At 40.8% G+C, this 13,796-nt stretch overlaps 2 protein-coding genes across 3 annotated transcripts in view; one reads left to right on the top strand and one right to left on the bottom strand.

Annotated features, from left to right (window-relative positions):
• Positions 1-2,046, bottom strand: part of TEX14 (testis expressed 14, intercellular bridge forming factor) — a 183,886-nt gene extending 181,840 nt beyond the window's left edge. Inside the window, exon 1 of the mRNA XM_044003986.1 lies at positions 1,958-2,046. The gene's annotated coding sequence lies outside the window, so the exon portion shown is untranslated. The remainder of the gene's footprint in view (positions 1-1,957) is intronic.
• A 174-nt stretch (positions 2,047-2,220) lies between these two features.
• Positions 2,221-13,796, top strand: part of RAD51C (RAD51 paralog C) — a 58,274-nt gene continuing 46,698 nt past the window's right edge. The window contains exons 1-2 of one of the 2 annotated variants that reach the window (XM_044003992.1): positions 2,221-2,388; positions 13,370-13,628. In XM_044003992.1, the coding sequence (XP_043859927.1) occupies positions 2,271-2,388; positions 13,370-13,628 (377 nt within the window). In that variant the 5' untranslated portion in view covers positions 2,221-2,270. The remainder of the gene's footprint in view (positions 2,389-13,369; positions 13,629-13,796) is intronic. The other variant, XM_044003991.1, reaches the window with a different exon arrangement.

The raw sequence follows: 13,796 nt of genomic DNA, 5'->3' as shown, positions 1-13,796 counted from the left end.
AGGTGAAGTGACTTGACCAATGTAACACAAGTAGGTCACAGAATTTAAGTCCACTGACTACAAAGCTAGTTATTTTTGTCCTACCACACCAGTGGGACTGCTTATAAGACAAAATTATATAAAGGAAGTACTGTACAGTAGGAAAAGGACTAGATTTGGAGCAAGAAGACTAGGGGTTTTGAATTCCAAGTCTATCACTTACTACTCTGCAAGTCCCTCTACCTCTATGGGCCTCAAATTCCTAATTTGTTATAAATAAAGGGTGAGAATCAATTTATAACAGGGATTTTAATGTAGCTTCTGTAAACTTTAGAAAAATTGGTAACTATTTAAATATAATTAGTTTCCTTGGCAGTTTATTTTATGCATTTAAAAACATTAACTTTAGAAGAAATCTAGAGGCTTCACCAAAATCACCAAAAGGGCTCATGACACTCAAAATAGGTTAAGAACCTCCAACTTAGAAGAATCTTTTCAGAATCAAACCTTATTTGTCCAATAGGCCTGAGAGTTTAGTTCAGGGGGGGTGACCATTTTTGTGCCTCCTACAGACCATTTCTACTTTTTTTTTTTTGGCAGGGCAAGGAGGGCTAAGTGACTTGCCTAGGGTCACACAGCTAAGGGTCAAGTGTCTGAGGTCACATTTGAATTTAGGTCTTCCTGAATTCAGGGCCAATGCTTTATCCACTTCACCACCTAGCTGCCCTTCCATTGCCACTTTTTAGTAACTACCATGTGCTTGCGTGACAAAGCAGCAGGAAGGTCAAATTTTGGCCAGAATTTTTGTTTTGGTTTGGTTTTTTTGCGGGGCAATGAGGGTTAAGTGACTTGCCCAGGGTCACAAAGCTAGTGTCAAGTGTCTGAGCCGAATTTGAACTCAGGTCCTCCTGAATCCAGGGCTGGAGCTTTTTAAGGGTTATCTTTGCTCTAAGATTTAAAATGAAATAGTATAGAATGATACCTGTTCAGTCTACTGTCTTATATAGGCAGTGGCTGGGTGCTACAGTGGATACAGTGTTGGACCTAGAGTCAATAGAATCTGAGTTAAAATCCAGCTTCAGACTTTCCCTGCTCTGTGACCCTGGACAAGTCACTAAATCATGCTTTGCCTCAATTTCCCCATTTGTAAAATAAGGATAATAAATGACCACTATCTCCTACGGTTGTGAGATTAAAAGGAGTTACTTGTAGAGCGAGTTACAAACTTTAAAGCATATATTTCTCAGCACGATCTACTTAGAAATGCCAGACGCCCCTACCTAGCGGATAAACAACACCAACAAAGAAACCAATTAAGGGACTGGCTTCTGACAGCCTACTTATGGGTGCCAGAGCATGGTCCGGTAGGCCGGAATCCCACAAACGCCCTTCAACTCCACCGCCATTTTCCAGGCAAGGGCCTGCTCCCCCCGACCTCACTGGGTCCTCCTTAAGGTCCCATCATCCATCCCCTGACCTGAGCCCTCCCTCTCCGGTTTGCTCATTACTTGCTTTCTCCTCCAGTTACTACTCCATCTCCTAGACAGGGACCGGCGAGCTAATGGTCTCGGGAACCTCCACCACCCCACGCAAAAAGGATTTGGGGCGGTGGGAGTGGCTGGGACAGAGAGGATGAAGACGACGCCGAGAACGAGAACGAGGTAGAGGCGCGGGCGTGACCCCCAGCCCACAATCCCTTGCGAGAGCGGGAAAGTATTGGGGGGAGGGGGTTTAGAGGCGGTGTTGTTGAAGGGGCCCAGGGGGATGTCGGGAGCATTGAGGGAGGTGAATCAGGGAACGAGGCCAGGGGTAGCGGCAGATTTGGCCTTCTGGATCTTTTGAAGACTTTTGGGGCGGTGGAAAATGGGGGGGGGTGTTTCCAGACCAGCCAAAAGTGAGGCCTGCGCGGGCTAACGCCACCCCACCGACTGCTTGGGGGTGTATGTGGAGGAAGAAATGGGTCCCCTCGACGACTCACTCGCTCCCACCCAGTAGTCCCAAAGCCGCTCGCCACTGGCGGCGACATCATCGTGGGCTCTCCATTGCCCTAACTGCCGCTCTTCGTCGCTTTAAGGCGTAGGAAGGCGGAGCGTCCAGGAGCGGAAAAAGGCGTGAGACTCGCCGTTCCCGCCCTCGAAGGGAGGGGACCTCACTGCTTAGCTCCCTGTTGGCTTTACGTCTGACGTCACGCAAGGGGGCGTGGCTCTTGCTTTGGGCGCCTAGACCAAATCCCTGACGCTAGTGGTGCGTCGGGCCACCCGTCCCGCCAGGTGGAACTTCTCGCTGCTGCCATGCAGCGGGACTTGGGGAGCTACCCTCTGGCCCCGGGCGTGCGAGTAAAACTGGTGAGTGCCGGCTTCCAGACGGCCGAGGAGCTCCTGGAGCTGAAGCCCTCGGAGCTTAGCAGAGGTAGGTCAGGAAGCGGCCGCCAGTTTGCCCAATTCTCTCTGGCACCCCCAGGGTCCAGCGCCCCACAGGCCCGTGGGCACCTTTCCCCGGGCCGCCCGCCCTCTTCTCGGATTTGTCTGGCGAGGCAAGTGTGCTGAGGGAAGCGTCTATACACACACACACACGTATGTTCTCTAGTCTCATCAGTAGGTGTGTGTATCTATCTATCTTATCTTATCTATCTATCTATCTATCTATCTATCTATCTATCTATCTATCTATCTATCTATCTATCTATCTATCTATCTAATCTATCTATCTATCCACACGCCCCTACTGAGGAGAGTAGAGAACGTAGTCCATTCCAGGCACTGAGACAATTAGGGCAAAAACCATCCCTGCCCTCCAGGAACTTCAGTAAATAGGAGGTGAATTAGCTGGGCCCGTGGAGCAACAACCGGCTCTATATTACCTGTGTTGTTTGAGTGTGTGCGCAAAATCAGTCGCCAGCTCTTCTTAACTTTAACTTAATCACACCTCTCACTTATGTTTCATTCTTTTCCCTTAAAACGAAAGAGAAGTACAGTTTAGGCCCTCATCACCTCATCCTGGCCTGTGGTTAATGGTCTCCAACTGTGTGTACACACACACATACATATATAAACAAATCCGCACATGTCTTGTATATATACATATGTGTCATATTTTCCTAGCTGTTTGCATGTTCTCTCCACCTTTAGACTGCTTTTGTACTTTTTTTTTTGGGTGAGGCAGTTGGGGTTAAGTGACTTGCCCAGGGTCACACAGCTAGTAAGTGTTAAGTGTCTGAGGCCGGATTTGAACTCAGGTCCTCCTGAATCCAGGGCCGCTGCTCTATCCACTGCGCCATGTAGCTGCCCCTAGACTGCTTTTATTCTTGCCTTCCTTTGTATGAGGAAAGCTTTGCACTGTGCCTAGCACCTTGTAAGAGATTACTAAATATTTGTTGAATTGACTGACTGAGGGATGGGATGAGAAAGTTGTGCAGACAGCCTCGATGTGCTTAAACCGAATTCTGTGGGGTTTTTTAACCACAAAAAATCCCCCAAAACCCATTTGTTTTTTAAATAAAATGTTTGGATAATTCTTTTTTATAATTTGTTTACTTTGTATAATCTTGTGTATTTTTTTATGCATTTAAAAACATTCTCAGAAGGGGTCCAGAGGCTTTACCACACTTTTGCCAAAAAGGTTAAAAAAAAAAAGGTTAAGAAGCCTTGGTGTAGGGGATAGAATACTGGCCGAAGAGACACAGGAAAATCTGGATTCAAGTCCTATCTCTGATATGAACAGACTGTGTAAACCTAAAGTAAGTTGCTTAACCTCTCTGTGCTCCAGGCAGATCTCTAAGGTTATGAGGGTATCATTTAGTAGTTTGCTGTCAGTGAAATCACAGGTGCTGGTCCAATCCCTTTAAAATTTGTATTTTCCTAGAGGCAACTGGGGGTGACTGAATGCTTTTGAGCATGGGAGCGATTTGATTATGTGTGTACCCTTAGGAAGATGATTTGGGTAACTCTGGAAGAGAGATTGGAGTTTGGAAGTGGGGGCAAGGAGGCCAATTTGGAGATTATTACTGTAGTCTAGAATAAGGAGGTTACCTAAACTAGGAGTGGAGACTTCTTTTCCACTTTAAGTGAAAAGGGAAATAGAAGTGAGAGATGTTATGAGGTTAGAATTGAGAAGACCTAGCAAATGATTACCTATGGGAGTGGGTCGGGGAGCAGAGGGTGTTCGGGGAAACATAAGAATGGAAGATAAAGGCAACATTACTAACTTCAGAGACTAGAAGAATCGTGGTGCCTTTAGTGGAAATACAGAAATTGTAAGGCACGTGAAAGAGAAAAATAGTGAGTTTGTTGATGGCAGCAGTATATTGATATATCAGTGTTGGCCAGCTGGCAGTGCAAGGACTGAAGGTTACTATAGTTAAGAGTAGATTAGGGATTGCATAGTGATGGCAATTTAATACCTGGGAGTAAATGAAAGAGAGAGTAAGAGAAAAAGTGTAGACAAGAGAAAGGGGCAAAGAGTGTGTGGGGGGGTATGGATTTATGCTTAAGTGATGAGAGGTAAATGATGGACCTAGCAAAGGATGCTGAGAGGTAATGGTTATAGAAGTAAGTAGTGCTTTCTTGGAAACCAGGAAAGAAGAAAATATATTGCAGGAGTAAAGGGTGGTCTAAAAACAGGTCAACTGGGATGTTATTCAATCATTTTAGTCATGCCTGATTCTTCATGACCCCATTTAGGGTTTTCTTGGCAAAGATACTAGAATGGTTTGCCTTTCCTTCTCCGAGCTCATTTTACAGATGAAGAAACTGAGACAGGGTTAAGTGACCTGCCCATGGTCAGCCAGCTAGTGTCTGAGATCATATTTGAATTCACATCTAATTCCAAGCCTAATGCTCTATCCACTGTGCCACCTAGCTGCCAACTAGATTAAGGCCTAGAGAAAAAAAGGCAATCAGATTTAACATTTAAGAGATTGTTGATAAGCTTTGAAAGTGTGACGAATGAAAAAATGAGAGACATAGTTTCTGGGTAATTTAATCATTATATTAATAAGGCCAGCAGGTTATTAATAAAAGGATAGTTGTTTGGCAGTCTCTCTCAGGCCAAAGACAATTATGGTGGTGGGGCACAAAGCTTATAAAGAGTAGGTGGTAAGTGGGGCCAAGAATTGACCCCTGCACATAGAGATTATCTCCAGCCTTGAGCTTTCAGTTCAAAGAATGTCCTCTTTAATGGAGTCCCCCAAGTGACACCTCCCCCCTCCACAGAGAAACCTTCAGCTATCTAGATAAAAGGATCTGCCTCTCCCTAAGCCAGAGTAGAACACAGCAAGCTTCTCTACCTTAAATTCATTGCAAGCTTAGGCTGACCAAGATGAAGAGATTCATTGTAACCTTATTAAGGAGAAACTGAACCTCTAAAAGTCAGAGCTTTGGAAGAAGGTTTAGGAGCTCTGATCTCCCCAAGAAACATTTTAAACATCTAGTCATGTACAAATGAAAAACCGCTAACAAAAGTCGATGTTTCTTTAAGGCATTTTCAAGATATACCACAAGCCATTCTTCTTCTGAGATAACTACTTGTGCTGATATTCCTTTCCTTAACACAGAACTGAAACAATTATGATATTAACTAAATAACAGAATTATATCCTGTTTTCACAAATCCTTGCATCATTTGGCTAATTATCCCCCTGCCATTATGAGAAATTAAAGGACCTTATCTTACACAGAAATATATATCTAGTAAACAGATGTCAAGGCTAAATACTTAATTGTGTGAAATAGAAAAAGGACTAAAATAAATCTTATACCTACATCTTAATATAGTAACTCAGATGTGTTCCAGTATTAGCTACTACCTCTCCCAGTCTGCTCTCCCTATCAGTCCTCACCCTTTTATCCCTTTCTTTTCCTAAATTCCTGTAGAGTAAGATAGATTTATATACCCAAGTGAGTGTGTTAATCCCTCTTTGAGCCAGTTCCAATGATGATCAAGTGCTGCCTGCTATGCCCACCTCCAATTTTCCTCTCCCCTGTAAAAGCTCTTCCTTTTGCACATCTTTTTTATAAGATATTTTACCCCTTTCGTCCTTTCCTTTCTCCATTCTCCCAGTCTCCCTGTCTCTTACCCCTCAATTTTATTTTTCAGGGAGTCCAAAACTTAGCTAAGGTTTTCCCCCATTCTAATCTTTCCTTGAGGGCTCTAATTTTTAATTTTGCTTCATTTTTTCCCCCAGGTACTTTTCCCATCCATGTGGCCAAACCATTTTTTTTCCCTCTGAGGTATTATTTTTAGTTGTTGTATTGTTACTTTCATATTCTGGATTCTTTTAACCAATAGTATTTCTCTATTGTGTTTGATATTTTCTTCTACTTGTTCCTCTCTCCTGCTTCAGTTTCTAGATTGGTATTTTGTGTTAGGGACAAACTCTATCATCTTCAGAATTCTTGAATCTGATGGGATGTCTCCTGCTGTGACTCCTTTGAAGGTTTCCAGGAGCCTTTCAAAAAGGCCAGAAGTTAGATGTATGTACTACCCAGTGTACATGATTACTTTTTTCCCTATGCAAGTAATCTCTGGCTGCTGGTCTATTCCCTGTTACTCAGACAGGGTAAGGCCAATACAGCTAGTTTTAGGCCCTAGGTCAGGTGCTGGCTTTTTATCCCCGGATTATGTTTTAAAGGCTTCTGGCAGTGTTCTTGCAAAGTCTTGGCCTGGATATAGGAGCTTGAAGCTATTTCTCTTTGATTTTCACTATCATTAGTCCTTAAGCATTTTTAGCTATTGAGTGTTTGTGGGAGAGCTGAGCTCCTCTAGAAGTTACATGTGGCCATCTTAACTGAAAGTCCATAGGTATAGATATAGATAAATAGACATAGATACAGATATATGCTTTTTAAATTCACTGGACTAGTATCTGTTCCCTGCTTTCATCCTCCCACTTTTCTCTTTGCATATTCATATGTCATCTCCCATTTGTGGTATGCCTTCCTTTCTCTCTACTTACTGAAATCCTCTTTAGCTATGGTGTCTGTCACTTGTTCTGTCATGCATTTCTCATTTCACCTCACATCTCCTCATTCATTTGGGGGGACTAAAACCAATATTTCACGGAACACATAGCCAGAGATTTAAGTTGAAGTTAATACTTTGCTGTGTGTCTTGAGGATAAATCTTGCTCAGGGTGATTTGATGGATTCCCTTCCACATTTATTTGGAGAAGAGTTGAAGGAACTGCTAGGCAATGTCAAGAATTTTATAGTTAGTATAGTTTTCATAAGGACCCTCAACAATACAGTTCCTTTCAGACTTCTGCAAAAAAATCCACATAAAAGATATCAATTGAAATAAGACTTCTTTTCTAATGACGGCTTTCACAGCTTGTAATCCTTACCAATAACATAATATGCATACATCTGGTTATATACATCTGCTTGATCTTTTCTGGACATATTCTTTCTAGTGGCAAACCTCATTAACTGGGACTAGGAGAGCAAGACATTATTAAGTAGTTGTACAAGTTGTCTATCTACATAAATATCCTGTATTATGTCGAGTTAAGGTTAGAATGATTGTTATCATTGGATAAGGTGAGAATGGAGATTGAGTAATTCTCATTTCTGTTTTCTACTTTCCATTTGGTCAGATCACTCATATATCAAGGCTAGATCTATATATGTATACCCTGGGAAGGCCCAATGACCAGGAACTTTTTCTTGGCCTCCTGAGAGCTTTCAGGTCAGGAATGCTGATAGCCATAGTCAGTCAGGGAGTGATACACTCAGTGGCTGAGTCATTGACCAAGTTTGTTTTGTTTTGTTTTCAAAGGAAAACGTCCACTGAGATCTGCCCGCCCCCTCCCTCCCCCCCAAGTTTGAGTTGAAAGATTGAGCGATTTCATTTGTTTATACCTCTATCAAATACAGTGAGAAAATTTTCTTCATAGTAAATCACACCATCTTTGGATTTCTTTAATAAACAAGTCTGATGACAAATCTGAGCTTCAGTATCTCATTGTGGGATAAGCCAGCAGCATAGAAGATAGGAATTTTATGCCTCTTAGCAATGGCTGTTTATGCTGTCTGTTGCTGAAATGCATGTCTGAATCATTTCTACGTGGTAGATTTGACATTGAGGGTTGTTTTGCTATTTTAATAATGTCAAGAAAATCATCAGCTAAGACATTCGGCCTCTGTTAATAAGGTTTCTGGATTCAACAAAAATTCTAATGGTGTTTTCACCATTAGTAGAAACTCAAATTTTAAAAATTTCTATGCCTGGAATTCCTTTAAATACCTGAATTACTGCTTTGCTACCACTAAATTCTAAAACCTGACCACTTTTCTTTGTGCCGTCAGATAATGTCAAGTGGTCATTCTCAGCCTATTTGGGAAACTTAACACAATCTAAGATTATTATTGACCCATGATTTTGTTATACGTGAGGTGGGGCTAGAAGAGGTATTCTCTGCCGATGACCAGTGTCACTAACTTTACTTACATAGGACTTAGGAAGCCTAAATGCAGTCCCAAGATCATTCAGTGCTATACTTAGTTGGATGAGTTTTACCCTTGAAGAAATAAGTGCCCTTCTTATTTGATCACAATAACCCTGTGAAGTAAGCAGGGCATTAGGAGTCCATTTTATAGATGAGGAAGGCAAAGCCTAGGTAGTTAAGTAAATGACAAGGTTAGCAAATGGCAAAATCAGGACTAATTCAGGACTTTTGTTTCTAGTCCGGTGTACTTTCCACATTTTTGCTGCTCTTCTGAATGGGACATGAATGTGCATCCAACTTCATAAATGATGTCTCATTTTACAGAAAGGAAAGACCTTCTTGGGGGAGAAAGTTTGAAAAATGTGTTGAAACAAAATAGTTCTGAAATTATTTGACCAGCAGGGGGAGACAAGAGACCCATTATTGGGTTGGGGGTAGAGAGTTGCTGTCCCTCTCTTGTTCTTATGTAAGACCTGGAAGACAGTGATAAATCACTTGACACCCTCCCTGAACATTAAGAAAGCATAACAGATAAATATCTTTAAAATATGTAGTTTAAAAAAAGCTTAATGACATTAAATACTATAGTATCCACATAATTTTTATTGATCTTTTTCACTTTTTTGTTTGTTTTTTTTTCTTTTTTTTTTTTTCATTTTTGTTTTTTTTTCAGGGCAATGGGGGTTAAGTGACTTGCCCAGGGTCACACAGCTAGTAAGTGTCAAGTGTCTGAGGCCGGATTTGAACTCAGGTACTCCTGAATCCAGGGCCGGTGCTTTATCCACTGCGCCACCTAGCCGCCCCCTCTTTTTCACTTTTTTAACATGACCACCATTACCCTCAGAATCCTCCTCTTCTTCTTCTTCTTCCAGAGAGCCTCATATATAACAATTTTTTTTAAAGGAAAAAAAAGAAAATAAGTAAAACTTATAAATACTTTGAAAAAAGTATGAAAAATATGTGCATTGTACCAAATCAGTGAATTTTCACTCCTATCAAGCGAGGGGGAAGGAGTTTCTTCTCAAATCTTTTCTTTGCAGTTTCACAACATTCACTTTTGATTGTTGGGTGGTAATTTCCATTTCCTTTCTTTTAGTCACTATGTATATTTTTTTTCTTGCCTCTGATTACTTGAGTCTTTTTCTTTTTAATGTTTGTTTGTTTGTTTTGTTTGTTGTTGTTGTTTTTTGGTGAGGCAATTGGGGTTAAGTGACTTGCCCAGGGTCACACAGCTAGTAAGTGTTAAGTGTCTGATGCCGGATTTGAACTAAGGTCCCCCTGCCCCTCTGATTACTTGATTCTTCATCAGATTGTGTAAATATTTGTATGCTTTCCTTTATCATATTTGTTGTCTCTTATGCCACAACAATATTCCATTACATTCCTATTCCATGGTTTGTTTAGCTATTTCCCAATCAATGGGCATCTACTTTGTTTCCAATTCTTTGCTATCACAAAAAGGGCTGCTATAAATATTTTGGTGTATATAGGGCCTATCTTCTTATCAATGACATCTTTGGGGTAAAAACCTAGTAGTGGAATGTCTGGCTTAAAAGGTATGGACATTTTAATCACTTTATTTGAATAATTCCAAGTTTCTTTCCAAAATAATTGCACTGATTTACAGCTTCACCAACAATGTACTAGTATGCCTATTTTCTCACAACCCCTCCAACATTGATTATTATTTTTTCTCCTCTGCTAATTTGCGTGGTATAAGGTGAATCAGGGTTGCTTTAATTTGCATTTTTCAGTAATACTAGTGATTCAGAGCATTATTTCACATGGTTAATAGTTTGCAGTTTTTAAAAAACATCATATCTTTTGAGCATTTACCTATTAGGGTTCATCTGTTTATGAACCTCAAATATACAAACCCTTATCAGAGAAATTTTATACAAAGATATTTTCCCATTTGACCACTTTCCTTTTATTAATTAATTAATTCATCTATCTATCTATCTAGGGTTTTCCCCAAGTTACATGTAAAAAAAACCACAAATTTTTTTCACATTGTTTTTTTTTTTTTAACTTTGTGTTCCAAATTTTCTTCCTCCCTCAGAAATCAAGTAATTCAGTATAAGTCATACATATGCAGTCATGCAAAACATCTTCACATTAGTCAGGTTATGAAAGAAAACAGACAAAATAACTTTAGAAAGAGGAACTAAAAAATAAAATTATACTTCAATCTGTATTCAGATATCATCAGTTCTTTCTCTGTTGATGGTTTGCATTTTACATACATCCTTCTGATAGCATCTTGCTCATTTCTTTCACAATTACTATTGCTAACTGTATTACCCTCTATCCTATTCTCTCCCCTTGATATTTACTCTATTTTCTATCTTCTTTCATCCTATCCCTCCTCAAAAGTGTTTTGCTTTTTACTGTCCCCTCCTCCAATCTGCTCTCCCTTTGCCTCTCCCCCCCTTATCCCCTTCCCCTCCCACTTTTCCTTGGGGCAAGATATATTACTATACCTACTTGAGTGTGTATGTTATTCCCTCTTTGAGCCAGTTTTGATGAGTAAGGCCCACTCATTCCCCTGCTCATTCCCCATGTTCCCCTCTACTCCGTAAGCTTCATGTTTCTTTTATGTGAGCTACTTTATCACCTTCCCCCTCTCCTTTTCCCTTTCTTCCAGTGCATTCCTCTTACCCCTTAACTTTATTTTAAAGATGTTATCATGGGTCAAGTAGGTGACACAGTCGACAAAGCACCAGCCCTGGTCCCGAGGGCCCCAAACCCAAATCCGGCCCCAGCCAAAAGCCACCCCATCCTTCCTGCCCCACAAAAAACAAGGACAAACCAAAAATAAATGCTTTACAGATATTATCTCTTCATATTCAATTCATACCTGTGCCCTCTAAGTAAATTCTTTTCAGCTACCCTAATACTGAGAAAGTTCTTATGAGTTGGAAGTATTATCTTCCCATGTAGGAATGTAAGAACTTTAACCTTTTAATATCCCTCATGATTTCTTTTTCCTGTTTACCTTTTAATGCTTTTCTAGGGTCTTGTATTTGGAAGTCAAATTTTCTGTTCCGTTCAGGTCTTTTCATCACAAATGCCTGAAAGTCCTTTTTTTCTTTGAAGTCCCATTTTTTCCCCTGAAAGAGTATACACAGTTTTGCTGTGTAGGTGATTTTTGGTAGTAATCCCGCTTTCTTTGCCCTCTGGAATATCATGTCCCATGTCCTTTGGTCCTTTAATGTAGAAGCTGCTAGATCTTGTGTTATCCTGGTTTATTTATTGTTTTGTTTTTTGCAGGGCAGTGAGGGTTAAGTGACTTGCCTAGGGTCACACAGTCAGTAAGTGTTAAGTGCCTGAGGCCGGATTTGAACTCAGGTCCTCCTGACTCCAGGGCCGGTGTTGTATCCACTGCACCACCTAGCTGCCCCGGAATAATTAACTTTTTTTTGGGGGGGTGGGGCAATGAGGGTTAAGTGACTAGCCTGGGGTCACACAGCTAGTAAGTGTCAAGTGTCTGAGGTCAGATTTGAACTCAGGTCCTCCTGAATCCAGGGCTGGTGTTTTATCCACTGAGCCACCTAGGTGCCCCCTCTATCCTAATTCTTAAGCAATGATTTTCTTCAGAGAGTTGATGTACCTCCTTTTTCATTTGGCCAATTTGGCTTTTCAAGCTGTTGACTTTTTTTTCATGACCCTCCTGCATCACTCTCATTTCTCTTTCCATTTTTTCTTCTACTTCTCTAATTTTTCCCTCTACCTCTCTTACTTTATCTTCAAAGTTCTTTTTTCTTCCATGGCCTAAGACCAATTCATATTTTTCTTGGGAGCTTTGGATGTAGGAGCTTTGACTTTTTTATCTTCTTCTGAGGGTATATTTTGATCTACCTTGCCACCAAAGAAACTTTCAGTGGTCTGCCGCTTTCTCTGCCTGCTCATCTTGACCACCTATTTCTTGGCTTTTAACTCCTTAATGTTTGGTGCTGCTTTCAGGATGCACTGTCCCAAGCTACAGGGGGTTCCAAATGGTATGATTAGGCTTGTTCTCAGCCTGCCTGGCCTGTAAGTAACCACTGGCCTACTTGCTCTTTCACCTGGAAGCAAAAATCTGATTGAAATCTGATTCTCTATGGTCTAAAGCTTGGCGCGCCTGTGCCCCTCCCCCACTGGGCCTCTGCAACATAAGTCGGCTTCCTGTGCAACATGCTTGGCCTTTGTTCCAGCAGAGACCCACACTGTTTCCCCTCAGGCAACCTCTGCACCCTCTCATTGGCCCATGAGTTGAGTTTCAGAAGAAGCCACTGTCACTGAAGATTACGAGGCTCCAGAGGTACGGCTGCCTGGGGCTGGATCTGCACTGTGTGCTGAGTTCCTCTCTCACCCCAAACAGCAGACAATCCCTGCCATCTATTTAAGCTGTCTTTGGCTGGAAGATAGTTTCACTGTTCTTTTGTGGGTTTTGCTGCTCCAGGAGTTGTCTTATGACATTTTTTTTTTAAAGTATGTGGACGAATTTGTTGGAGCACGGAGAGTCACAGCCTTCCTCTGCCATCTTGGCTCCATATCTCCCCCCCACCCCCAACCACTCTCCTTTTTATCCTAGGTGCCTTAATTTTGTTTGTGCAGAAGCATAATTTCAGGTAATCAAAATTATCAATTTTATATTCCATAATTACCTCTATCTCTAGTACATCTTCTACCCAAGTATATGATCAACTTCTTTTATAATTTTTCATATGATTTTTAATAAGATCATATATCCATTTAATATTTATTGTGGCATATGGTATAAGATAATAATTTTAAATGGAAGATGAGTTCCAGGCTCATAATCAAGTTATATTGCTGTTTCTGCACACCCAGGACCTTGTCCTTGATTAAAGCAAGAGAAGATAAATACATGATTGAGTATTTTATAGGCTTTGATCTTAAAGGTTTTTTTTTAATTATATTTAATTTTCTTTTAACTTTCAGAACTTGGGATCTCTAAAGATGAGGCTCTGGAAACAATACAAATAATAAGGCGGGAATGCCCCATAGATATATCAACATATCCTTCTGTATCTGCATCAGGCAAGAAATGTACAGCATTGGAACTTCTTGAGCAAGAACACACCCAGGGCTTCATAATTACTTTTTGTTCAGCGCTGGATAATATTATGGGTGGTGGAATACCCCTAACCAAAACAACAGAGATTTGTGGTACACCAGGTGTTGGAAAAACACAGTTATGGTAAAAAGAAAAATGTCACTTTTTAAAAATGTGCATATTAACATGTAAAGTTATTTAAAGGGCTTCTAAGTTGTAGTAGGGCTTCTGTGTTCAGTAAAAAAAAATTTAAACCTGGAAGCTTTTATGTCTATATAGGTATAAAACAAAATCAGAGATTGCTAACTTTTT

Source organism: Dromiciops gliroides, chromosome 4, assembly GCF_019393635.1.
Source record: "Dromiciops gliroides isolate mDroGli1 chromosome 4, mDroGli1.pri, whole genome shotgun sequence".
Taxonomy (NCBI): Eukaryota; Metazoa; Chordata; class Mammalia; order Microbiotheria; family Microbiotheriidae; genus Dromiciops; species Dromiciops gliroides.
This window is presented reverse-complemented; position numbering and strand designations above follow the sequence as displayed.